Source organism: Rattus rattus, chromosome 6 (genome assembly GCF_011064425.1).
Source record: "Rattus rattus isolate New Zealand chromosome 6, Rrattus_CSIRO_v1, whole genome shotgun sequence".
In the NCBI taxonomy this organism is placed as follows: Eukaryota; Metazoa; Chordata; class Mammalia; order Rodentia; family Muridae; genus Rattus; species Rattus rattus.
The window spans coordinates 24,985,627-25,011,287 of NC_046159.1; the positions used below are offsets into that span (position 1 = coordinate 24,985,627).

The 25,661-nt window shown below is 40.1% G+C and overlaps 1 protein-coding gene and 1 pseudogene across 1 annotated transcript in view; one reads left to right on the top strand and one right to left on the bottom strand.

Annotated features, from left to right (window-relative positions):
• LOC116904607 (murinoglobulin-1) overlaps positions 1 to 23,388 on the bottom strand; it is a 49,915-nt gene extending 26,527 nt beyond the window's left edge. Inside the window, exons 1-11 of the mRNA XM_032907403.1 lie at positions 23,258 to 23,388; positions 21,917 to 22,100; positions 21,019 to 21,178; positions 20,859 to 20,911; positions 12,534 to 12,554; positions 12,099 to 12,267; positions 11,634 to 11,718; positions 10,562 to 10,670; positions 5,089 to 5,209; positions 4,841 to 4,950; positions 4,010 to 4,171 (exon numbers count right to left, since the gene is read on the bottom strand). Of these exons, the coding sequence (XP_032763294.1) occupies positions 4,010 to 4,171; positions 4,841 to 4,950; positions 5,089 to 5,209; positions 10,562 to 10,670; positions 11,634 to 11,718; positions 12,099 to 12,267; positions 12,534 to 12,554; positions 20,859 to 20,911; positions 21,019 to 21,178; positions 21,917 to 22,100; positions 23,258 to 23,343 (1,260 nt within the window). The 5' untranslated portion in view covers positions 23,344 to 23,388. The remainder of the gene's footprint in view (positions 1 to 4,009; positions 4,172 to 4,840; positions 4,951 to 5,088; positions 5,210 to 10,561; positions 10,671 to 11,633; positions 11,719 to 12,098; positions 12,268 to 12,533; positions 12,555 to 20,858; positions 20,912 to 21,018; positions 21,179 to 21,916; positions 22,101 to 23,257) is intronic.
• Positions 6,571 to 6,704, top strand: LOC116904608 (annotated as a pseudogene).
• Positions 23,389 to 25,661: the final 2,273 nt, after the last annotated feature.

Consider the following 25,661-nt stretch of genomic DNA (forward strand, 5'->3'; position numbering starts at 1 on the left):
GCAGTTTAATCTGAGATTTCTTGGTACAATGATACATCTATCAATGCACACTATATATGAAGTTACTTACACAATAATTTGCATTTATACCTATTTGTCCTTTTACTCTAGTTGTGTTTGTTTTTTATGAAAATCATTGAACCAACTTTTGGGCGATATACATTTATATGTGTATCTTCCTGATGCATTATTTCATTTTTAAAATGCTTGAAATCTACTTGTCATATATGGGCATAGTAACTAATTCTTATTTTAGAGTTTCATTTAGCTGAACTATAATTTTTCTTTCATTCAATTCAGTCTCTGTGCTATCATTTTTATGAGGTGAGTTTCCTGTACACAGCAAATAGTTGGATGTTGTTTTAAAATCTATTATGCTCATTTCTATTTTGTATGCAGAGATGTAAATTGGTATTTACTTACAGTTAGTGTTGAATGTTACATTACTATGTTTATATTTTTTGATGGTTACATTAAGTTTATCTAGAAGAACAGAGCTGACAGAATGAAGATAAACTAAAAGAGTATTAGATTAACTTACAGTGTGGTCTGGGTAGTTCAACAATAGTTGTCTTAGACTGTTAGAGAGGCTGGGAGGCAGGTAAGCATCCCTAGACTACAAGGCTGTGTGTCTTAGCAGTCCCAGTCTGGTGTCAAAATTTTGAGGATTTAATCTGGTCTCTTTACATTGAACATCCAAAGCCAGGATGATACAAATCTATCAATGCACACTATATATGCTAAAGTGAGATATTTACACAATTTAATTTGCATTTTATACCTACTTGTCCTTTTACTTATACTTGTACCATCATACTGGTTTTACTATTTTACTTGTATATTTCATTTTATGACAATTGATGGTTTTTTTTCTATTTTAACTAATTTTGGGGGATACAGATGGTTTGAGCCACCATGAGTAGGAATTTGAACTCATTTACATGAGTGGATCTTCCTGATGAATTATTTATTTTTAAAAATTATTTATTTTGTTTAGTTTTGAAATATATGCCTGGTCCTGATAAGGGAGGACATGTAGATGATGGATCTTGGGTTTGGAAAGAGTAGGTTTGTTTATTAAAAATCATCAATTTTTCTTTTCAATTTGACAAGACAACTTCATCTGAATAGTAAAGGTGGTTGCCAGCTTTTTGTTTTGTTTTATCTATTTATTTAATTATTTTCAACTTTAATTCCATCATCCCAGGGTCTGAGCCTTCAGAGTTTCTGTGGCTAGGACTGTTACTATTTTAATAGTTTGTCTTTGTAAGTTAGCTGGACTTTCCCTCTTGCAGCACTTAGTAATCTGTTTATTGTTGTGTCTGTATTCTTGGCATTTTAATTGAGGAGTTCTTTTCTAGTTGTCTGTCATTCTAAATGTCTCCTGTACTCTCATGTCTGTATCTTTTCTCAGCCTTGGGGATGTTCTGTTCGTCCACTGAGTGGGTTTCCATGACACTTTCTTGCATGTTCCACTCTGTGCAATGCCAACACCTCCAGGCCTTGTCTCCTAACTGAGTTCTAGAGGCCTTGAGAGTTGGGGCCATGATTTTTTAGTTTTTTGTTACCACTGATTAAGTGTAATAATAATTTTTCACTATCTGTAAATCCTGGTATTTTTCTTCCATTATATCTAGTCTATCAGTGAAACCATCTACTTAGGTTTTTTCTTATTTAAGTTATTTATTATATTTCCATTTTTAAAAAAATCAGAATTTTTGTTTCTTGATTTATTGGGCAAAATCTATAATCTATTCTTTATTCCATTGGGCAGTGTGTGTGTGTGTGTGTGTGTGTGTGTGTGTGTGTGTGTGTGTGTGTAGGTATTGTACATGTGTCCAATTTTGTCATAAATAATTTTACAAATTAGAACTGTAAAATTATTTATATAACATTTCATGTGCTTCAATAGCTTTGAGTTCAGTTACTGAAAAATTAAGCACTTTGGGGTAAATTTTTTTCCATCTATTTAAATGTTTCCATGTATACATCTCTAGTGATTGCTATAGAACATCTGCTATAATAAGGACATTTTCATCATGAGTAGCCCTTTCCAAAGGCTTGAATTTCAACAAACCCCAGGAACATGGAGGACATTTCAATAAATCCATCAACAACAAAGCAAATCACATGTATGGATGTAATTAAAAAAACAATTAAAAATAGCCACTCTACCCCAAATTCTAATGCATAGAAAGTGGAAAACACAATGTCCATTAAACGTTAGTCAAAAAAAAAAGGGATAAACTTTATTACTCAAGCAGCAGTAAAGGAAGACTAAAAAAGGAAAAAATAATTAAGATCAGAAAGAAAGGAAACAAGGCCGAAGAAGGAGAAAGAAAATCAGGGAAGAACACAAGAGGAGTCTGCACTCTGTTATGAGGACGTGGAAGGAAGACTTGGGAGCCAAAGTATATGAGTGGGGAGCAACTTGGGGGGCTGGAGGGATAATCGGGAGAGGAGGATGAAGCGACAAAATGTATGAAATTCCAGAATAAAGCCTGATACTTTCTATCCTCAGTAAAGAACAAAACAAAACAAAAACATAAAATTCAAAGGAGGAGAGGGAGAAGGATGAAAACCTGAAATAAGATCACAAAGGAAAAAGGAAAACCAATTTTCTTGACTTAGGAAGACACGGTGCTCTCCCTCAGGCTTCATTTCTAGGGTCACCAGGAGTCCCAGGAGAAGAATAGACAGTAGTGAGCCTTGTCCTATCTGAGATCCAGACAAGACGATCAAGGCAGATGGGCAATCAGAAGATGAGCGCACCTGCCTCAGCCATTAACTGAGCTAAGATAATGTGTGCCGCTCTGCAGGGCTCACTTCTGGTCACTGAGTCTAGGTACCGTATTTGTGTAGGGAGATGTTAAATAATGACAATGGGAGCTACGTGTGATCCAATCAGGCCAGCTAAACCTATTCTGATGGAATTTCTCCTTACAACCGAGGAACCCTATCAGTCCACGTGTGCGTGTGTGACTGCATGGACAGGTGTTGTGGTGGAGGACTGGAGATAATTAAGTTTGACATCTTATCCTGTATGTGACTCTGAGCCTCTGGGCTTGCAGAAAACCTCCAAACCAAAGCCATCTGAGTAATGAGACACTGGCTGGCCACCTAGTGAGTGTCACACTGCTCTTTCCCTCCTCCATCGAAATCCACACTCCACCCTATCTCTAGGGTCCATCTGCTGTTTGCAAAGGGACATGCTTTTCAGCTTCTTTCTATAAGAACTCATATAGATTATGAGTTCCACCATTTAAATTTGCAGCCAGAGATGTGTGTAAGTCACCCCTGGCATTGCTGTCCCCACAGGGGTTCTCAGAGAGGCGCCTGCTGAGACAGCTGGGGAAAAGACTATTGGGACTTAGAGATGTAAGACCTCAGGGTCTTCAGAGACCTCTCCTGGAAAGTCAGATAGTGAGCTTCTCTTCAAATGGCTCCCCTTTGTGACATATCTGACTAAGATATGATATACAGGGGGGACTCTGTCGAATTCCAGCTGACTGCAGATTGCAGATCTCTAGAGTTTTTGTATTTCCAAATTGCATTTCTAGAAAGTGTTGAATCTCTCTTTCTCCTCTCCCCACACTGACTTTGTGCACCTCAAGCAGGAACTATCGTAATGTCAGTCACATTCAGTGACACATAAGTATCTCTTGTTTGATAAAATGGGCACAACATATTTGGGTAATGAATTTGAGGATACACAACAAATATCCTTGACTAAGTAGATGAAAATGAACATTTAATCATTTTTTTTGCTTCAAGGTCCTAACTTGAGATATTTCAAACATAAATAAAGCAAAAGAGACAATGAAAAATATTGTGTTTAAAATGTGTTCACAATCTATGCTGATACTTTTATGAGTGGTCAGAAACATTTCGTGCTTTGCCTTAAAATAAGAGTTTGGCATGGGATATTTTTTTCATTAAGCTACACATTGAGCTCAAGCTGTTGCAAAGTCTCACCTTGTATCTTATGTCCTCCTCATTTCTGACTTACTTTGATACTGAGGGAATAGTCTGAGATGCCGCTGGTATCTATGGAGAACTTTGCCAAGCCATGCTGATCAGTGGTAGTAGCATTGGTGTAGCCAGCTTCTCGTGCTTTGATGAGGACCTGCTCATTTGGGATAGGATCTCCCTTGATATCCACTAGGCGGACCTAAATTGAACAAGGAAGAAAGGTATAGTCTAGGCATGGGTATATGACACAGAAGAGAAACCCCTGTTTCAGTATTATACAAAGATTCCAAAGATGCAGCCACTAATTCAGTCTGCAAAAATTAGTTTCTGAAAATCTATACCTGCAGAACTAGCTATGCTGTGAAAGTACAGAGACTGAAGGTATCATACTCTTAATTTCATAACAGATGCTTTTAGATGCTTCCTATTTTCCTATTATGCACAAGGGACCATCAATGAGCCCATCCTGTAAAACACTGCAAGTACATGCTCTGACACCATCACAAGAACAGCTTGTGAGGGAGCAGAGGCTACCAGCGAGCATGGGTGTGTTATGAATATGTAGCACATGTTGCTTCACCATTGAAACACGGTGATACTCTGGGGTTTAAGGTTTTCAGGTGCAGCAGTTATAAACGAAAACTCTGCTGCATAGGTTTGAGATTTGGAGCCTCTCGATAAACTTTCCTAGTCTTCACTTTAGTTCTGGGAATTGAACTCGTGTGCTTGGCCATGTGAAATACAAACTCCACCACTAAGCTGCGCTTCTAGTCTTGCAACCCATGATGTCAGAAACGCTTAACATCAGCAGAACAGCCTTGAAGCACCTTTTACAGTTCTGCCACCTATGAAGCACAAAGCACCTTACTTTCACAAAGAATGGGATCCCAGGTCTGAAGTATGAATCTGCTTTCAGAAATAGGAATTTTTTTCTGGTTCTTTCGACTTCAATTCTTCCAGATCCACTGAACTCTGACCCTGAGGAAGAAAGTAGTGATGACATTGAAGGCCCAAGCTGGTTAGAGAGTTGCTTGCTTTCTGCATTCTCAGAACTACCATCAATGTGAAAAGGTGTCAGTTTTCACAGCACCATCTCCTATATTCTTACTCACATACCTGTCCCTTCTTCTGTAACAGTTGCATTCACATGGAAATCCTGGCGCACTTTGAGGTAATTTTCCTTTAATTGGAACTCAGTGATGTTCACTTCTTGTGTGCTGCAGCCGTTGTTGTCTAGCTGATATTTAAGATAAAAGCAAGGTGACATGGCACACTGGTCAGGTTGATGGTCTACTGAAACCCACACACGAGGGCTTCTATCAGAAAGAGAGTGCTTAGTGCATGGTCTTCTGGTTCTAGGCCTGGGACTCAGCCTAAACACTGTGCTGCTGTGTGAGCATGACCAGTCTCCCAATGCTGTCTTGGCTTGGTCATCCATAAAAACTGTGATTATATTCTAAGTATCCACTTAGTACTTAATACATCTATTAAGGAATATTAAGTATAATACAATATCACAATTATAATATACAGAACACTTAACTTGCATGCCATTAGAACTTAATAATTATTTTCTATTATTAAAATATCAAACACAGGCATGGATGAAACTCAATGGTACTTTTTACTACCAGACATGAACATGTTGGCTTGATACCTAGTGGCGGCAAGTAAACTGTAATCCATTTCCAGAATGAAATGGTGCTTAGAAGCTTCCCTTGTGTGGTTCTGTGAATGAGAAAAGCCTTCATAGGAAAGAATTGACATTATTCTGAACTGTGAAAGATAAGAGTCACCAGGACCATTATTTTGTTCCAAATTAAAGTTTAGCTAAACAGCTTACTCTTTTTTTGCCATTTCCATTGTTACAATTATTGTCAGTATAGTAGTAAACTTTACATCATTTAAATTGCATTGCTCTAACAACTTTGGTTTTCTGCTGTTGTGGCAGTTTATCTGGATCCCTTTCTCCTTTCTGGGCTGCCTTGTTGGTGTAGCCTCAATAGAAGATGTGCCTAGTCTTACTGCAACTTGGTATGCCAAGGCTGGTTGATATTCATGGGAAGCCATCCCTTTTCTGAGGAAAAAGGGAGGAGGGGTGAGAGGAGGTGAGAAGGAGGTACTGGGAGGTGAGGAAGGAGGAAAAGCTCTGAACAGGATATAGAGTAAATAAATAATTTAATAAAAAAATAAAATACAGGAAACAGGAAGAAGCAGGGAAACATGATATGTACGAAGGGGCACAGCTCTTCACTAACTGAATCCTAGGATATGCAAATTGTCATAATGCTGGACAAATAATAGTGTAGTCTTGGAAATGACTGGTGATCTCACAGAGGATTTAAGCCTGCAGAGAAAGATCTGAGTGCTATCAATTCAGAACAAGACTGAGAAAATCAGCAACAGATGTGATGTTTAATAAAAGATAAATATCATCCAATAGTCATTGCAATTAACACGTAATTATCACCAGTAACTCTAAGTGTAAATGATTTTAACTCTTTAATTAAGAGACACAGACTAGATCCTTTGCTGCAGAAATGTGAGTGGGAGCAACTGGAGCACGAGCTCAGAGTGAGATTCAAGAGTTCTAAGAAAATGGCAGGCAAGCCATCCATGAGGGAAATTGCCAGCTTCAATAAGGCCAAGCTGGAGAAAACCAAAGAGCATGAGAAGAACACCAGCCAACCAAAGAGACCATTCAACAGGAAAAGAGGAGTAAAATTTCCTAGAAGCCTAGGAGGATTTCTCCACCTCACCTCATCATTTCTGAGACCCCTTTCTGATGGGGAAGATGGACAGACACAAGCCACAAGCTGTACTGTGAACCCACCCAGGCACTCAGTTTTCCCTGTGATATAGAAAATTATTTGTATGATTGATGAAAATAAAATGCACCTCGTGGCAAAAGAAAAAAAGCTAACTAATTAGACTCTAAAGAACACACACACACACACACACACATCAAAAATGTATGGCTAGGAAGGGATAGATCAAGAAAATCCAAGTTGAGAAAAAGAGAAATATCAATACTCATATATGATAGAATTGACTAGTCCAAATTTAGTTACAAGAAATAAAATAGTCACTACCTATTAGTGAAAGGAATACCTACCCCCAATTACTGAGTAAACATGTCAGTGCATTACAGTTCATAAAAGAAACACTACTAAACAAAGGATAGATGGGTCCTAGTACAATAATAATGGGTGATTTTACCACTACACACTCATTAAATTGATCATCTGGCCAAAAAAATAATTGTTAGGGTGTTACACAGAAATTTCATCTGAATTTAATCTTTCCATCTGGAAGTAGGCTACTGAGACTCAGGACATAAACAAGACTTATAAAGCTCAGGACATAGACAACTGACAAGGCTCAAGAAGTTCCTAAACTGAAAAAAATTGTAAGGCTATAAATAGGCTAACAGAATTCATGTCCACCAAACCAGCTCTACTGAGAATTTTGAAAGGAGAGGAGAATAAGCAAAGCTAACAGACTTCAGAAAGAAAACAAATGAAACTATAATTACTGAAACATAAAATAGGATTAAACATAAATAGCACCAAAAGTAAAATGACAGCAATCAACACGCACCTTTCAGTGATAACTTTAAATATTAATGGCCTCAATTCTCCAATCAAAAGGCATAGGATGGTTGGATGGGTTAAGAAACAAAATCAGACTTGTTGTTGTTTTCAAGAAACTTACTTTATCTTCAAAGGTAAACACCACTTTGAGTGAAGGGATTGGAAAAGTATTCAAAACAAATAACCAGAAAACAAGCAGGCATTGCTATTATAATATCTGAACAAACTGATTTCAAGCAAAAATTAATTAGATGAGATAAAGAGGGCCACTTTATTCTGATAAAGTGGAAAAATTAATTGAAAGACACTACAACTATAAACATAGATGAACCAAGGTCTAGCACACACACTTTCATAAAGAGCATACGATGCAATTTCAAGACACAGATGAAACCCAATTCAGTGGTTATAGTTGATTTCTGCACCCTAATTCCTCCAATAGGGCATCTGGACGAAAAACAAAGGCAGAATCATCAGAATTAAATAAAATCAATTTATCATTTGGTCCTAACAGATATTTATAGAACATTCAAATGAAACACTAAAGTCTAATTTTTCTTTGAAGTAGTGAAAGGAATTTTTTTCTTCAATAGATGATGCAGTGAAAAACAAAGCAAGTCTGAAAAATACAGAAAAATGAAAATAACCCAGTGCATCCTATCTGACCACAATGCAACAGAGCTTAAAATCAACAGCAAAAGGCGTTAAAGAAATTGCATGGATCCATGAAAATCAAACAACACACTACATAATAATGAATGATTCAAAGAAGTCAAGAATAAAATTTAAAATTCTGGAATTAAATTAATAAAATCATGACGCAAAAGTCTCTTGAAGGTATTCAAAGCAAGAGAGACATAACTAGTTCTGAGTGCTGCTTAAAATAAGGAAAAGATTTAACACAAATAAATGGCATGATCATACAAATCAAGGATTCATAAAAAAAGAAAGATCAATCCAAACTCTGTATTGGCAAATAGGAAGAAATAATAAAAACCAGAGCAGAAACTAGTAGAGCAGAAAGAAAGAATACAAAGAATGAGACAGTTATTTAAGAAGATATCATCAAGACTAATCTTTAGAACAATCAACCAGATGAAAGAGAGAAAATGACCCAAATTAATAGAATCAGAAATGTGCAGGGTAATTGAAGAGATTTGGACAATACTACTTGAAAGTAAGGGAATACTTCAAAAACCTATACCAAATTAATTTAGAAAACTTAAAAGAAGTGGACAGATTTCTACATTCATCCAAAATACAAATGTTAAACTAAGAAGAAATGGATAACTTCAACAATCACATGGACTCTGTAGAGAGCAGCCTACTACTGCCATTTTCCTTAACCAATGTAGTCCTTTACTGTATCTAAAGTCTTATGCTTACAGATGCATGTGGGTCTTACCTCATCAAAGAACCTTATTTTTCAAGAGATGGAGACCTTTATAGAGATCCACAACCCATCAAAATGCAGAATTGCCCAGTATTACCCATCCCCAACAGTACATCTCCAACATAACCCCTACATTGAAGGATCAGGGAGAATCATGGAACAAGAGTCAGAAGATTGTAAAAGACCAGAATGCCTGTTGCAAAAATACTGTCCTTCAGACACAACAGGGAAAGACACCCATAAAAATCTCAACAATGTGGTTGCCAGAAGAAGATTTAAACAATGGTAAAACAAGTTAACCTGCCAATGCGGTGGAAAGGGGAAATTCCACAAACCCCACACCTAGATCAAGAGCTAAAGGTAACCAATAGCTGCTGAGAATGACTAAGATAAATGTAAAAGTCTGTGGGAGTCAGGAGTCACTTGGCTCTACAGAAAACATGTCGGTAAATTACAAATAACATCTCCCATAACAGTGGGTTTTATTGACCAAGAAACTGCTCAGGATAAAAGTCTAGAAAGGCAGAGTCTGTAATAGTTCAGGTGTGGTCTTGTGTCCTTTGTTGAGGAGACAAGCTTGTGTTTAACATTCCTGTTTTCTCTAATGCTTACAGTGAGCAGAAGAGCCTCATGCCCTACCCATCTCGTACATTGTGGGTGAGGCTACAACCTAGTACAGCCACTACCCAAGTCAGTCTAGAAGATCCTCAGAAAACGAGAGGTCAAGGTACCATATGATCTACTGTCAGGAATCTACAAAAGGAATCTATATCAGCATACTAAAATGTGTTCCCATGCATGGCTTGCCATTTAAATGAGTCATAGACAAGAGAGTCCACCAGATAAACTGATAATCAAAACCAAATAGGAGAACATTAGGGATATGGAGATGACCACCTTTTACAAAATATTCCAGACTCTGACACACAACAGGGCATGCTTTCTGTCCTATGGAAGGTAAAACAAAACAGAACAAAAGACAGCAAAACAGTTGTTCCATTTGGGAGGAGGAAGGGTCTGGTGGGAGGACAGATGGAAAGAATGGGGTAGGGATTAAGGGAGGTAATCAAGGACATGACGTGAGTGAATGAATATATCATGAAGGAGCCTGTTGGTTTGAACATCTATTTATATTTTATATGTGCTAATGAAAATGCACCTTCAAAGAATAGTCTACAAGGAACAAAAGTAATGGAGGTTACCTAGGAAGAGAAGAGGACACATAAGAATGAGGACCCAAGAGAACAGAGGTGGCAATGGGACAGGGGAATATAGTTAAAATATAAGACACTCGTGTATGGAAATGTTGTAAACCTACTATTTCATACAATGAATATGTGCTCAAAATAAATTTGGTGGCCAAGTAAAGTTGTGGAAATGTGCCTTTAACAGTGGTGGGTCCGAGGATTATCACTTCTGTCAGTGTGGTCTTCTGGGCATTGCACACATGCCTGGGCTACTGTTCCATCCCTGAGCTACAGTCCAAATTCCCAGAACATCCTCTGTCAACATCTGGCTATGTGTTTCCTCTGATCTTTGCTGTGTGCCTTTCTGTTGGTTACCTTAGATATTTAAAAAAAGGTCTTTGAACAGATTCACTCACCTCAGAGTTCTCTTCTTTGCATGCAGACTTTGTCTCAGAGCTAAAGGATGGATTTCCATGGCAAAGACTTATCTTTACACGTCCCGGGACAGGCTTCCCATAGGTATATCTGTCACAAGATAAAGTCACAGAGACCCAGGGTCTTTCTAAAGAAGAGACCACTGTCTTCTCACTGAGTCTGTGTGGTTTCATAATGGGCACAAACGTGGACCACCATTGCCTCCTGACACATTCTAAGTGAATATGCTAAGAATTTGCAATGTAAATAAATAAATGTATTAATAAACAATAAAACATAGGTTCTTACCTCTATTAAGAACCTAGGAAGACCTGGTTTTCTCCCTTTTGTGGTATGAAAAGATTAAGTAACCAAACCAGGATCCTCAGCTACTAGATGATGGGGCTGAAATGAGTGGGGAGGATGGGAAATGACTCAGAACCTAACGCACCTCCTCAGTCTTTGGCCTTTGTCCTATGGTTTAGTTTTTGAGCTGGTTCACTGGAATGACAAGCCAATGTAGGCTGGGGTGTGTGTCTTCTGTTTGATTGAGGCACATACTGCAAGTTCCTTCTTTATGGTTCTAGACTTAAATAGAACTTTTATTGGTTGTAGTACAAGGTCCTCATTTATCAGGTCCAGAGATTCAAGCAGAAGGCTGAGATGTCTAAAGGTTAAACTTGGGTGGCAGTGGTTAGGGGTGGAGGCAGACAGGGAGCTCTTGTTTCTCTGCTCTTTCTGTCAGACCATAAGAGGGCAGGGAGATGTGCTTATGTTCTCTTCACATGGGTCAGTGGATCTTATTAGGTCCCTTCCTGTCTCCAAAGGCAGGCACTCTTTACTGCCTCAAACAATTGATTTTATCCATTGATATCAGCAATGCACGCAGCGAATGATTGCACAGCGATTGATGCAGAGCAGTAAAGGACACATGAACACCACAGGGGAAATGTTCTAGTTGGGGAAGGACACAAGTGTAGCATTTCTACATATTCTAAAATGAGGCATTATTCCAGGGATCTTCTGTGTCCGAGTTCATTCTTAAGGAAAGAAGGACAGAAGCAGGTAACTCACGTCGCACAGGCAGTCACATTGATTATTTCATCGTACACAGAGATGGCGTTTGGGACCTTCACGTCGACACCAAATCTGGGAAGCACTAATGGGAGAGAGAGAGAGGAGATGCTCAGAGAGGAGATGTGAAATGTCTTGTCTTGTTGCCTAAATGATCATTCTCTGTCCAGAAATGGAGATTTCACATTATTAAGGCAATGTCCTCACCCCCAATAAAGTTAGAATGTTGAGTGGTTATGTGCTATTTCACTTCTTGCAAACCACAGGGGTATCTACTTGATTAAACAAACAAACAAGAACACCAGTATTTTGCTTCTGAAAAATCCCAGAAATTTCTATAAGTTGGAGATGGATAGCCTTAGCTAGAGTCAGAAGAAACCAAGCCTAAAACCCAAAATATTTCATTCTGTGATAACCAGAAACCTATGACACCCACTTTCTCTTTTTGGTTTTCTCAGTCCATACCGAATTCCATGACAGTGAAGGAATGCTCTTCCTTCACTCCTGACTGTTTGAGAATCACTATCTTGTAGGGGCCCTGAATGGGCTCTGCTGACAGGCTGAAGGACAGTTGCTTAAGCCCATTCTCCGTCTTAATGTCCTGCCACTGCATAATTCGGTTCATTTTCGGGTCCTGTGAATGAGGGTGTAAATTTCCCAAGTTAGTAAAGTTTTAAGTATTACAATGCTTTTAAGATCACTGTGTTGGTGATGGAAGCATTTGGGACCTTGGTTATATTTCTTTGGGGAAAAAGAAATAACAGTGAAGTGGGAAATAGCAAACTCATTATCTCGAATGGCAGAGGGCTGCTGACCCAACAACATTCAACAACATTCCACCATCAGGTTACTTTCATCAGATTGATTTCTCTCTGATTATGAAACATTTAAATTTCTTACCTCAATGTAAGCCAGAGGAAACTGAAACACAAGGAAAACAACATTAGTTTAGAACAGAAAGTCACAACCCCTTTGGCAAAACTATTTCCAAAATTATTTACATTACCATTCATAACAGTATCAAAATTATGGTTTTGAAGTAGCAACAAAAATGACAGAAAATATGGTTGGGGGCTACCATAACATGAAGAACTGCATCACAGAGTGGCAGTATTAGGAAGGATAAGAATCACTGATTTAAAAATGTCACCCACACAGCAAATCCAATAGATTTATAGAATAGGCCCTAGGATGGGGTTTTCAGCCAAAATTTGATGAACATAATATCCAGTTAGAAAGTCAATTGTAAGCCTCTTCACCACCATAGAGAACTTTTCATTATATTTTCTAGAGCTCTCTGAGTCATATGAATCACTCAATAGATAGGAACTCACAAACAGAAATTTGAGGGACATCATCCGTTAGATTTCTCTGATGTTCTGGGAGACCCACCCTGAGCATTTATGATATGGATGTTACAAAATGTAATGTCCAAAGCAGGAATATTTTTTTATTTGAAGTGTCTTTAGAAGCTTTAAATATATGTAATCAAAATGTCTAACTTGGGGGTGACCCGGGCAACCCATATATACCCACCGTACACCAGGCAGCACCTTCCCATTCCCTGTATAATGAGCTACAAAGGGTAATACCTTGTGTAGTCAGTACTCAGCTTGTGAACACAGGTCAACAGAATAAACCAGTACCTAACTCTGCCCGAGAAATATAAAGGAATGGCTCGGTCACTACTCTTGCTTCACAGGAGAGTTGCTGCTGACCAGGGTAAGGGCTGAATGGTCCGAGCTTTTGTGGGTGAAGTGTTTTTGATCAACTAGATGAAGTGTACACAGTAGAGACAGAAAGGGACAAAGCCATTTAAGGTTCTTTCAGGTGAACATAAACTTAAAGAAGACACAGCCTCTTCTAGCAGTGAACAAGGGAGGGGGCAATGGCAGTTGTCAGGAATTTTGACATGTTGAACTCAGGAAGCGAGCCTAGGAAAATAAGCCCCCAAAATCTTGTTACACATGTACAAAATGGAATTGCCTGCAACTGTAAAAGTTGAATATTCAGAAATTGTGAGAAATGGACAAAACAACAACCTTAAATAAATGGTGGCAGGCTCAGAAAGGTCCTTCCCCAAATGTGGCTCCTCACTTCAAATATTTAGGGCTATGGTTTAATCCTTGAAGCAAGAAAACTAGAAGAGGCTTTCTCAGGTGAAACTACAAGGTACTGATACAGGTGACATGAAATTACAGTGCAGGTGGGGAGAAATTGAAACTGGGATGGTCTCATCCAGGGAGGGGGAGAGAAGAGGAGAGAGGTGAGAAGAGAACAGGAGACCTGCCAGGTGAGAGGGAATGGTGGGTATGAGAAGGAAGAGGGAGAGGGGGAAAGTTTGAGAGGGAAGGGGAAGGGTGGGAAAGGTGAGAGGGGAGGGTTTGAGAAGAGAAGCAGGAGGGTTTGAGAGGGGAGAGTGGCAAGGGGAGGGTGTGTGAAGGGAGAGGGGAGAGTTATCCAATACTAAGGATCTGTGAAAAAGCCATGTGGAAATTCACTGCTGTATACAGGAATTAATAAACATAAGTTAGAAGGAGAGGTAGAAGGAGGAGGCATCGCATGTCTAGATGATGCTGTACCTCAAGGTCAAGGGTCACTGAACAAAGGTCTCAGTACTAGTCATGAGATATTACTCAATGACTTGTTTGTTAGGGAGGCCATAGAGATGCCCCAAAACAATAAAGCATCTTGTTACTCTTCTTGATTGCCTGCAGTAACTAGTTGATAATATTCTATTGTGCAAGACACCGCACACCTTAGATAAATGGTGGAGAGAAATGAAGCTGATACTGTGGCTTCCTCCCTGCTTAGCAGCTTTCTCGGTGCTACAAGGTACTGTAGAGATTGCTGCAGGAGAGGAGACATCTATGGTCTCATCCAGCTGAGAACCCTATGGTGTAGAACACCGACCTGCCAGGTAAGATGTGCCCATGCACTAGGGACACAGCTTTTATGGTGGCAACCAACTGATCCCTGATTAGGTTTGAATTTTGTTCTGCAAGATGGAGTTCATACCAGGTACTGAAAACCCAGTCAACAACCCATGACTGAGGAAGTCTTAAGCCCAAGGGTCAGGGCCTGGGGGATGATACTTCCGTTTAACTTAATAATCATGGTGCTAAGCTGCCTTCTTAATAACTTATGCTTATAATCATAGACAAATACTACATTCAGATGGAATGAGAAAAGTTTCACTGCAGTGTGACCTGCTTTCAGGACAAAAGGCACCCTCTATTTTCTGTGTGCCTTATTTCCTGACCTTCTGAAATAATTGGCAGGGGACAGACACCTTCCTTTCCTTTCACTTTCACCATTTAAGTACTGAAAGGAGGAGGAAGAGGAGGAGGAGGAGGAGGAGGAGGAGGAGGAGAGAGGGGGAGGAGGAAGGAGGAGGAGGAGCAGGAGGAGAAGGAGGAGGAGGAAGGAAGGAGGGATGTGCAAACTGCAGTTTGAATTTTATAAGATTAGGATGAACCAAGGGTGGGGGGGGAAGAGGTACTCATTGACTTAACACACTTTAAGAACATCACTTTAGCCAGGCAGGCATGGTGGCTTATGTTTTATAAGTAGAAATAATAGGCAGAGGCGCCAAGGCAGAAAGGCCCAGAGGCCCAGAGGCCCAGAGGCTCAGAGAGGCAGAGAGGCAAAGAGGCAGAGGCAGAGGCAGAGGCAGAGTCAGAGAGGCAGAGGGACAGGCTGAGAGGCAGAGGCAGAGGCAGAGGCAGAGGCAGAGGCAGAGGGGCAGAGGGACAGAGGGACAGAGGGGCAGAGGGACAGAGGCACAGAGTGGCAGAGGGACAGAGAGGCAGAGAAACAGAGAGGCAGAGGCAGAAGCAGGTGAATATCTATGAATTCCAGGCCATCCTGGTCTACATAGAATATTCCAGGTCAGCCAGAATTACATGGTGAAACAAAACAAAATAAAACAAAACAATAGACACAGCAAAGTAATTAAATTTGTGAAGCAAAAAACTATTCACAGAAGTCCTACATATGATATCTTTTAATCTCATCCTTGAGGCCCTGGCCTATATGCAAAGAAAACTAAATTATAAAAACTGTAAGTGAAGAAGTAAAACTGTTACTATCGACTGAGGAACTAAATATTAGACCAGTTCCAGGCAAGTTGAAATACTGAAAGAGGAAACAAAAACAGATCATAAAAATGGTGAAATTCTGCTTTCTTCCTCACACTCCTGATCTCAGAAAAATGCCTTAGGGCTCTACCTCCTAATACTAGGGCAACTCTGCAGTAGACCAGTCTGACACAAGGCTAAGACCAGGACACGTTTACCCTAAAGTTTTTGTCTTTGATCAAACTGATCAACCTTAAATTAAAGAAAGAAGACCTCTCAAAGATCTTTAAAGGCCTCAGTCTTAGGGAGAGACAGGACTTGCCAGTCCCCTTCTACAGAGTCTTCTCACCCATGTGCCTCTGTGTGTGTGTGTGTGTGTGTGTGTGTGTGTGTGTGTGTGTGTGTCTGTGTCCCTTCCCTCTGTGTGTGTGTCTTGTGGCTGATTTGTGTGTGTGTGTCAAGTTGCCTCCTTCCTGAAGAAATTTTCAGTGGCAAAGAAATGAACCCTAAACAGCAGTAGGGAGACCACCTTATAACCATCACACTAAACCTATTGGAATCCAAGGTCAGTCATTTTAACTAGTGAATTCAGAAAGATCAGGATGATTAAAAAGTAATGGGACACTTAGAAAAATTTTAATTCCACTGAAAATGTAGGTAACAAATTATAAATTCTATAAACTCCATTCTTTTATGAAAAGTATGGTTTAGGGACTGAATTAATTTCAGTTAAGAAATCCACTAGACCTAAAAATAACATTGCAAACCATAAGGAATATATTTTAAAAGTCTAAAATAACGGGTAGATATATATGTATTAGACAGAAAAGTTTAGCATTCATTTTCTTTCCAAATCAATATATATGTTATTAATATGTCAATCAAATCTCCAAGGCTGATTGTAGAAGTGCAACCTGATGGTAAAATTTATATGAAACATCCAGGAGCAGTTGATGAAATTCTGAAGAAAAGATTAATTCATGGAAGAGAATTCACCCTAAATAAAAATGGAAGTGCTCTCCTCTGAGAGGCTCCACTTAGCATCTTAGTGAAGCAGATGCAGATACCGACAACATTGGATGGAGGTCAGGAACACTTATGGAAGAGTTGGGGGAAGGATTGAAGGTCCCAAAGGAAGTACAAATCCCACAAAAAGACCAACAGAACCAACAAACCCAGACCATGGGAGCTCTCAGAGTCTGAGCCATCAGACAAAGAGCATGCATAAGCTAGAATGAGCCTCCATCCCCCCACATCCCCAACTCCATCTGTAGCAGATTGGCAGCTCAGTCCTCATGGCTACCTTGTCTGGCCTCAGTGGGAGAGGATGAGATTAATCTGGCAGACTTGATGTGCCATGGTGGGGGAGATACACAGGGGAGGCCTCACCCTTTCAGAGAAGAAGGGGAAAGGAAGGTGGGAGGTACTTTGAGGGGGGAACAGGGAGGGGGAACAATGTTTGGGCTGTAAATTAATTAATTAAAAAGGAAGAGTTGAAACTATGATGTCCACTCCCCTTTGGGGAGGTGAACAAAGGAAGGGAGACACAGTTGGCAATGTTCTGGCTGCCAGTATAAGAACTTGGGTTTCATCCTAGAATCCACATAAAAAGCAGGCACAAGTATTTTCTGTAATCCCAGCTGGAGAAGCAATCAGAACAGATAGCTCTTGAGGGGTCACTGGCCAGGCAGCCTAACCTGACCAGCAAGTCTCAGGGCAGGCAGAGGCTGTGACTCAGAGACCAGGTTCTATGGTACCCCAAATCAGACACCTGAGATTGCCAGATTGTCTTCTGGCTAGCACACACATACAGACAAACACACACACACACACACACACACACACACACACACAACTCAACACGTACTACACAGCCACACAAAGTACTAGAAAGTGAGTCAACAACTGGGGTGGTTTGAGTAGGAGTGACTTCCAAAGACTCATGTGTTTAAATGTTTGGCCCATAGGGAGTGGCACTATTAGAAGGCGTGGCCTTGACTAAGTACGTGTGATCTTGTTGGTGGAAATGTGTGGGTGGTCTTTGAGGTCTCAAATGCTCAAGCTACGCAGTGTGCTGTCTGCAGATTAAGATGTAGAAGTCTCAGTTCCTAAAGTACCATGTCTACCTGCTTCAAGCCATGATGAGAGTGGACTAAACCTCTGAAATGTTTTTGTTTTTTATAAGAGTTACCATAGTCATGGTGTTTCAGCAGAATAATAAAACCCAAGACAACCTACATGGAAAGTTTACAGTGTTATAAGCCTACAGTGATAGGTAAGGGGATTGAGGGATTGTGGCAGCAGAATCATGCACGCACACACACACACACACACACACAAATGAAGGATGGAACTAGATGTAATGATCCTAAGTTGAGGCAATCCAGACATAGAAAGACAAACATGATATCTCTTATAAACAGACATTAGCTGTAAAGTAAAAGGTAATCATACTTCAATCCACAGTCCCAGACAGGTTAAGTAACGAGGAGGGCTTTAGGGGATACATGGATCTCCCTGGGAAGAGAAAACAGAATAGATGTTGCAAGTGGACTCAGGGACGGTGGGGATGGAAACAGAAGGGATCAGGTCAGGAAGGGAGAGAAGGAGGGGGAGAGTATGGGGTGAGATGAATGGAATAGGAGACATTTGGAGGGTGATGTGGAAACTTCCTGGAATCTATGAGGGTGACCTTTGTGAGGACTCTAAGTAATGGAGGATAGGAAGCCATCTTCTATGACCAGACAAGGCTCCCAGTGGTGGGGTTGGGACACCAACCCAGCCACAAAGCCTTTGACCCACCCCTGTCCTACCAGCAAGATGTGCTGAGGCAATGGAGGCTCAGAGCTTGTGGGACCGGCCAACCAACGACTGGCCTAACTTGAAGCCCAATCCATGAGAGGAACCCTATGCCCCATACTGCTTAGAAGGCTAGGAACAAGAAGTTAGATGGCTCAGAGTCCTAGTGTAGAATGAAACGTGACTAACTGAGGGGAAAAGTCAATGAAAGGATTCCTAATGATATCCTGCTATACTCATAGTGCCCTCCCTAGCTCAGTCTTCATTAGCAAAGCTTTCTCCAGCAACTTATGGGAAGAGATGCAGACACCCACATCCAAACAATAGACAGAGCTTGGGAAACCCTGAAGAAGAGTGGGAGGAAGGATTGTAGGAGCCAGAGGGGTCAAGAACATCAAGAGAATGCAGTCCTCAGAATCAGTAAAGCATGACCCACAGGAGCTCGCAGAGACTAAAGTGACAATCATGGAGCCTGCTGGGGTCTATGCTAGATTCTCTGCATGCTGTGCTGGTTTAGCTCAGGGCGTTTGTGGGAGTCCTAACAGTGGGAGTGGGGGTGTCTTTGACTCTTTGTCTGCTCTTGGAACCCTTCCCCCCCACTGAGTTGTTTTGCCCAGACTTTATATGAGGGTCTGTACCTAGTCTTATTGTATCTTGTTGTGCCATATTCAATCACTGGGAGGGCTACTTTTTTTCTGAAGGGAAATGGATCTGGAGCAAAGGGGAGGTTGTGGTGAGACTAGGAGGAGCAGGGTGAAGGAAGGCTATGGTCAGGATGTTTTGTATGAGAGAAGAATAAATTGTAGAAAAAAAGAAAAATATATACATGGTAGAATTATACAACAGATTATTGGGATAAGTAGAACTTTTAGAATCTCCAAAAAATGGTGTCTATTGTAATTTGCTATTTGTAAAGGAGAAAGTAAGTAGTGGATTGACATTTTGTTTAATTTTTAAGTATTTCTTTGAGACTTTTTTACAGTATTTTCTGATGATATTCACCCCTTCCAGCTCTACCGCCCTTCCCTACATACCTGATTAGTGTTCTCTCCTTTTTCTCTATCCATTAAGTCCAATTTGTGCTGCATACCCATATATTCTTGGACATGTGGACTTCCACTGGAGGATGGTTGACTTAGCAGGGCCTATCCTCGAAAAGATAACTGACTTTCTCTCAGTAGCTGTCCTAACAAGAGCTCCTCAGCTAGGGGTTGGACTTCGTGTCCATCTCCCCTCTCCATGGCAGTGTTTTGCATATGCTTGTGTATGCTAATGCAACTGTAAGTTCATATGTGCAGCTGCCATGCTGTGTTAGGGATTGTTCCCTTGCATGCATTCTGGATCTAACAGGATTCACCTCTGCCTCTTACGGTTTCTCTTTCCTCATGACACAAATAATCCCGGTGTCTTGGGAGGTGAGGATGGGATTTATATGTCCAATTTAGGATATCATAGTCTACAGTAAAGCTGGTACAGATGGAAACCATCACCCCTATGGGCTGGCTTCCATACAGCTGGAAGGTGTGATGCATAGTATCAGAGGGGGAAGATAACGATCATCCTCATACAGTAATGAAGCCTATAAACTATGAGAACCACTGTCCAGGTAAGACATGACCACTGGAGCAATAGTAGCACAAATGTCAAGGAAGTAAACAAGCATTGTCTCACTGGACTTAAGTCCCAATGTGCAAGATGAAACTCACACACTTGGAATCATGAGCTTCATGCATCATAGGCCCCACATGAGAACACACTATCATTGTGCTGCTAGAGGATGCAGTATTAAGCCAACTGTTGCTGATTTATCTTTATGTTTCTAGATTAAAGCATCCCTCATCCCTCATCAGAGAACCTTCTATTCATAGGAGAGAGTATTTAACACAGATACACACAACTTGCCTAAGCACAGAGCACAAGAGACTGAAATGCAATTTTATTCTTAGAAGAGACCATCTAGGGAAGAACCCAAGTGTTAAATACGAGGTTATAAAAATAATAGAGACTGTGTGAGAAATAACCCGGTTACACTAGGAATGGATTTCTGTGGGATGGCACAAAGTAACAGAATCTGCAAAAGAAATGACTGAAAAACCTAAAAGTTTCGATACAGTATAAGTCTCCACAGAGTATGAAGAAAACCCAGAGATACTGATCCAGTAATGGAGTCCAAAGAAGAACAGTCACATATAAGGAAGCCAAAGGTAAAAGAGTAAGGGGTATAAATAGGCAAAAGAACAGAATAGAAAAAAAGGCTAACTCATGTCCCAGAAGGAGCTGGAAATTAGAATATTGCTCTGACATTTTGTCTTGAAGAACCAACCAATACCCACGTGTAAAAACTCACCAACTCATTCAGGGGGTGTAGACTTTTATCCATAGAGACAACCCGAAATTTAACTGGAAAAAGAGAAAGAATTTTCTAGTGAGTTCCAAAGACCCAGGCCTTCTTCACACCATGTTTAGGGTGGTGTCTTAGTTCCTTTGCCCACTGTGGAGCTTCATACCTGACTGTCCTGGCTTGTACACGGGCTTATCGGTCTGGACAAAGACAACACTTGCTTTGTTCTTCACAAGCACCACACGCCTTTCGCTGAATTTATGCTTTGCCCCTTCAATGTTGATGTCGAGTGACTCCTCTTCTTCAGAAGAGGGCAATCTAGGGATCTGAGAACGACAGGAACACAGACCCTTCACCATCTCACTCTGCCTTTCTTACATTACCTCATTAACCTTTTCTCCTTCCACCTCCCAGGAAAGAGATAGAGGCTCCATCAGTTTCTGTTTAAGTATTACATGGAGGGAAAAAATTGTCAGGAAAAGAAAGAGATGAAAAGAAAACTCATTTTATGTAAGTCAATGGGAGTTTATGTGAACAACAAAAACACAGTCATCTTTACAGAGTAAATATAATCTTCATTGAAAATTACCTCTAAGACATGAAAGAAACTTAGCTCTAACTCTCAAACTGAGGTAGAGAATAAGGTAATGTATTAACGGTGGTAGGATTATGTCTTGAGGATAGGTCCCAAAGAAGAAACCCATCACTTATTCAGGATCTCAGGATTATGCGTAGGAGCTGTGGTCATCATTATCTGGAATGCTGTTTGAAAGTTTATTAACTCAGTGCCAGGAAGTACTATGAATTGGAGAACCCTTTCTTTATCTGGATGGTGGGCTTTTTTGAGGGAATACAATGGGACAAGTATTGACTCTTGTTATTTTAGGGTGGAATGATGTATGCTATTTGTTTATTGGGTAAATGTTCTAAATTCCTATTGTTTTGAGATCACAGATATGTTTCTAGAATAACATTTTTTGAAACATGTATGGGTATTATATGTACATACACACACGCATGTGCATAAATACATAAACAAATCAGGACAGGTACTTAGTACTCACAGTGAAGGAAACACAGTGGAACAAGTCCTTGTCAACCACAAGATCATCGAACAGTTTTCTCGTTCCCCTTTGAGATATCAAGGAAGCTGTCACAGTCACTGTCTCATTCAGATGGTATAGATGCAGGCAGATTTTCTCAGGGGTCTCAGTGTAGAGCTGGGAAGGGACCAGCACCATATACTTCCTGGAAAGGAAGGGGTTCCAGCTAGCTGACGACAGATCTCATTGTCTATAACTGCAGTTTCATCACAGTCACCATTACCATCCATGTTTTGACAGTCTGAGATGGCAGGTTGACAGTGTGGCAGCTGTCACAGTTTGCCACACAGCAGAGTGGCAAGACAATTATTAACTCGTCAATCATCAGCTTCAGCAGTGATACCTGCCAGGGCAGGTTTGAATGGCGTGCACTCCTGTCACTAAGCAACCAGCATGCACGTTCTAGAAAGGTTTATTTTTTAAATGAAAATCCAGGAGGAATAATTGTTCTTTTCATAGAAATTTATCATGATTGTTTTTCATTAACATTTTAATCCTTAAAAATAACTCAATACCCTGTTTTTTATTTTGGGTACTTTTCAAATAAAGGTTTATGATGTGACTGTGAAATTCAAACTTGCATAATTTACCTATGTTACACTTGAGCAAGTGCCAAAGGCTATCTGTAGGAATCATTCTCTACCTTTTCCTATAATTAGAGATTTTTGCCCCCCAAAACCTAGCCGGTCATTGCTATATCACAGTATACAAAAATATCACTAGTTTGCTTTTTAATTTTACCACCTTAAATATATTTTTCTGGTCACAGATACAAATAAAATCACTCAGCAATATAATCCTAATTATATGGTTATTTTGACCATCAAATAAAAAGTTCTACTGGTAGTTTAATCCAAAGTCTTTGATCCTAACAAGAGTATTGTTTTAGGACACAAACATCCACAGGGTTCTGATGTGCCAGACAGCTAAATCTATCTCAAGGTTAAACCATAGGCTACACATTTCCAACCAAGGATACCACCCATTTAAATGCTTATTTTCAAAGTGATTAAATAGTTTCAACACCTGAGAATTCTCTGATGATTGGGATTTGAGACACTCCTTGTTCAGTAATAAGAGGAATACTATTCTAAATCACACCACACAGTTTAGTAACACTGGTTGCTTTAGAGTTGGAAAAAAGATCACCTAGAATCATGTAATGATAAAATATATATATAATTGTTAATTAAAAAGCAAAAAGAATTTCGGGAGGTTTTTAGGGGAAGGGACTGTGAATGGAAATGGATAGTTTCTGATTGGAGGAGGGATGATGTGGAAGAGGGCCTTGGTGGTACTCACGAGTTTCCATTGAGCAAGGAAGCAGAAGGCAGGAAGGCAAGAAGAGCTGAAAAAAGACACAGCTGAGCCTCTCTATTCTTCCACATGATGGAAGGACGGGAGGACTGGACGACAGGAGTACAGGCAGAAAGGGCTTATGCTGTCCTCTTCCTTAACACTGTTTCCAGAGTCCTCCAATCCACAGCGGCTTATTTATGAGTCCTCTCTGTAAACAGAACTCTCTGCCCAAGGTGTTCAAATAGCAAAATAGAATGTTTGTTCTCTGTGAATGTCACTGTGTTCAGTGCTGGCCTGAGCACAACTCAAATAAATTACACCAGTTGCACGAAATGTGTTGGTAAAGGATCAAGGCCACAGATTTTGCTTAGTCTGAATTAGAGCAGACTTTCTCAATTTAATGACCAGTAAATCTTCTCAGTGGATGGCTCTGCTATGGTTGTGTGATATTTGCCACCTCACCCTCTTCTACTCACTTAGAATCTAGTAGCACGCTCTGGGATGTGACGTCTCCATTTCTCTCCTTTCTCATTTGAGAGTCACTAGAGTGGTCCAGGTTGGAGATTTTAAGTTCTCCTGGCTCTGGTTGTTCAAGTATCTACTTTTCTGGGTCTTGTGTATAAAAAGGGGACTGTGGATACTGGGCAAGCTCAAAAACTCACCTGTTACAAGTCACTGTGCATAAATCTTCTTTGTTAGACAGAAACCCACAAACCTGATCTTCTACCTCTGTGGTTTACTAGGAGGCCAGTGTAACCTGTGCAATTACAGGTGATTGTGTAAAATGATGAGGTACCAGTATTTGGGACGCAGCTCAGTTCCTTTGGAAGGTTATTAAGGATGAGTTGGGAACCACATTAGAATTTCTAGTCTAGGTCAGAGGGCTGTTTAGTTTTGCAAAGATCCTGTGACATTGGCTTGAGAGTGAGGCGTAGCATAAGCTGAATCAACTTTAATGTTGAGGCATTGAGTAGAAAGAAAGAACATGCTAGAAGGGAATGTAATGGAAGCATGTAAGGGATGAAAAAAGTTATGCCTGGTATGGTGTTATATCCCTTTAGCCCCAAAACTCAGGAGGCAGAAGCAGGAATATCTATATGAGTTCCAGAGGAGAACCTGGTCTACAAAGCCAGTCCAGGACATCTAGAGCTTTCACAGAGATATGGAAAGGAAAAGCAACACAAAACTTATGTATTTCATTGATGGACCTCTGAACCCAAATTAATCAATAGGAAACTAGTGCTAGATGCAGGCTTGCTGGGTAACTTGAGTTCAACCTTAGGCCAGGTTCTCTAAGATGGAGTCTGAATCCATGCTGGAGTTGGTCTGGTCTCTCACACTTACTATGAAAGTCAGATACACCCAGGTGTGGGAGAAAGACGACATTCATTATGACTTATTGTACATTTTAGTGCTTCAAGTTATATGTGAAGATCCTAATACAAGAAACAAAAACAAAAGTGGGAAAAATACATGAGGTAGCTTTGTATATTAACTTAAAAATATCATTTATGTCTAAGGTATGTTGATCAAGAGACACTTATTTCCTAGACATACTGAAAACAAACCAAAACTATCAAAAAATAGAATATTGTGCAATGGTGGATATTATGTTTAAAAGCTTAAAAATTAATACAAAACAAAATGGCTCTAACCTGTGAGCCCCACTTGCCCTAGGACAGATGACATTCCTAGAATGTGAGAGTTATACCTGGAATTACCTGATTTGTTTATGTAAGATAACACATCACGTGTTTTCATTCCTGTAAACAAGTTTGCTTGCCTCTGACAGCATGAAAGATGTGTGCTTTTCTGCATGTAGGCCGGATGTGTGGCTGACTGCACATAAGCAGTAAGTACATACCCTTGTGAGTTTTGCCTTTATAAACCTCTTTCTAATTTAATTTATAGCTACATCTTGAGAGTGCTCTCAGATTCTGTCCTGGCATCATGAGTATCTGGTGCTGGGAAAAACTGTCATTTCAGAAAGATTAAATGTTAATCAATGTTTTCTCTTTTCCTCTCTTTCAAGCCTGTGTGTGTAAATGTGTGTGTGTGTGTGTGTGTGTCTGTGTGTGTGTGTGTTGTGTGTGTCTGTGTGTGTTGTGTTATGTGTGTGTCTGTTGTGTGTATCTGAGTACATGTGTCTAAGTTTTTATGAGCACTTGCATGTGTTTACTTGTTTGTGAAGAGGACAGGGGTCTTGGGTCATTTTTACCTTGCTTATTGAGACACTTTTCTTGATGCTGAAAGTTGTAAATTAGGTTAGACCATCTAACACAGGAATCCCAAGGGATTTGGTCCTTCTAACTCCATAGAAGTAGGATTATAGGCACACCATTGCCATGCAAGGCTCTTAAGTCGTAATGAATTCTAAGTCCATGTCTAAGTTTGCAGCAGCTTTTTT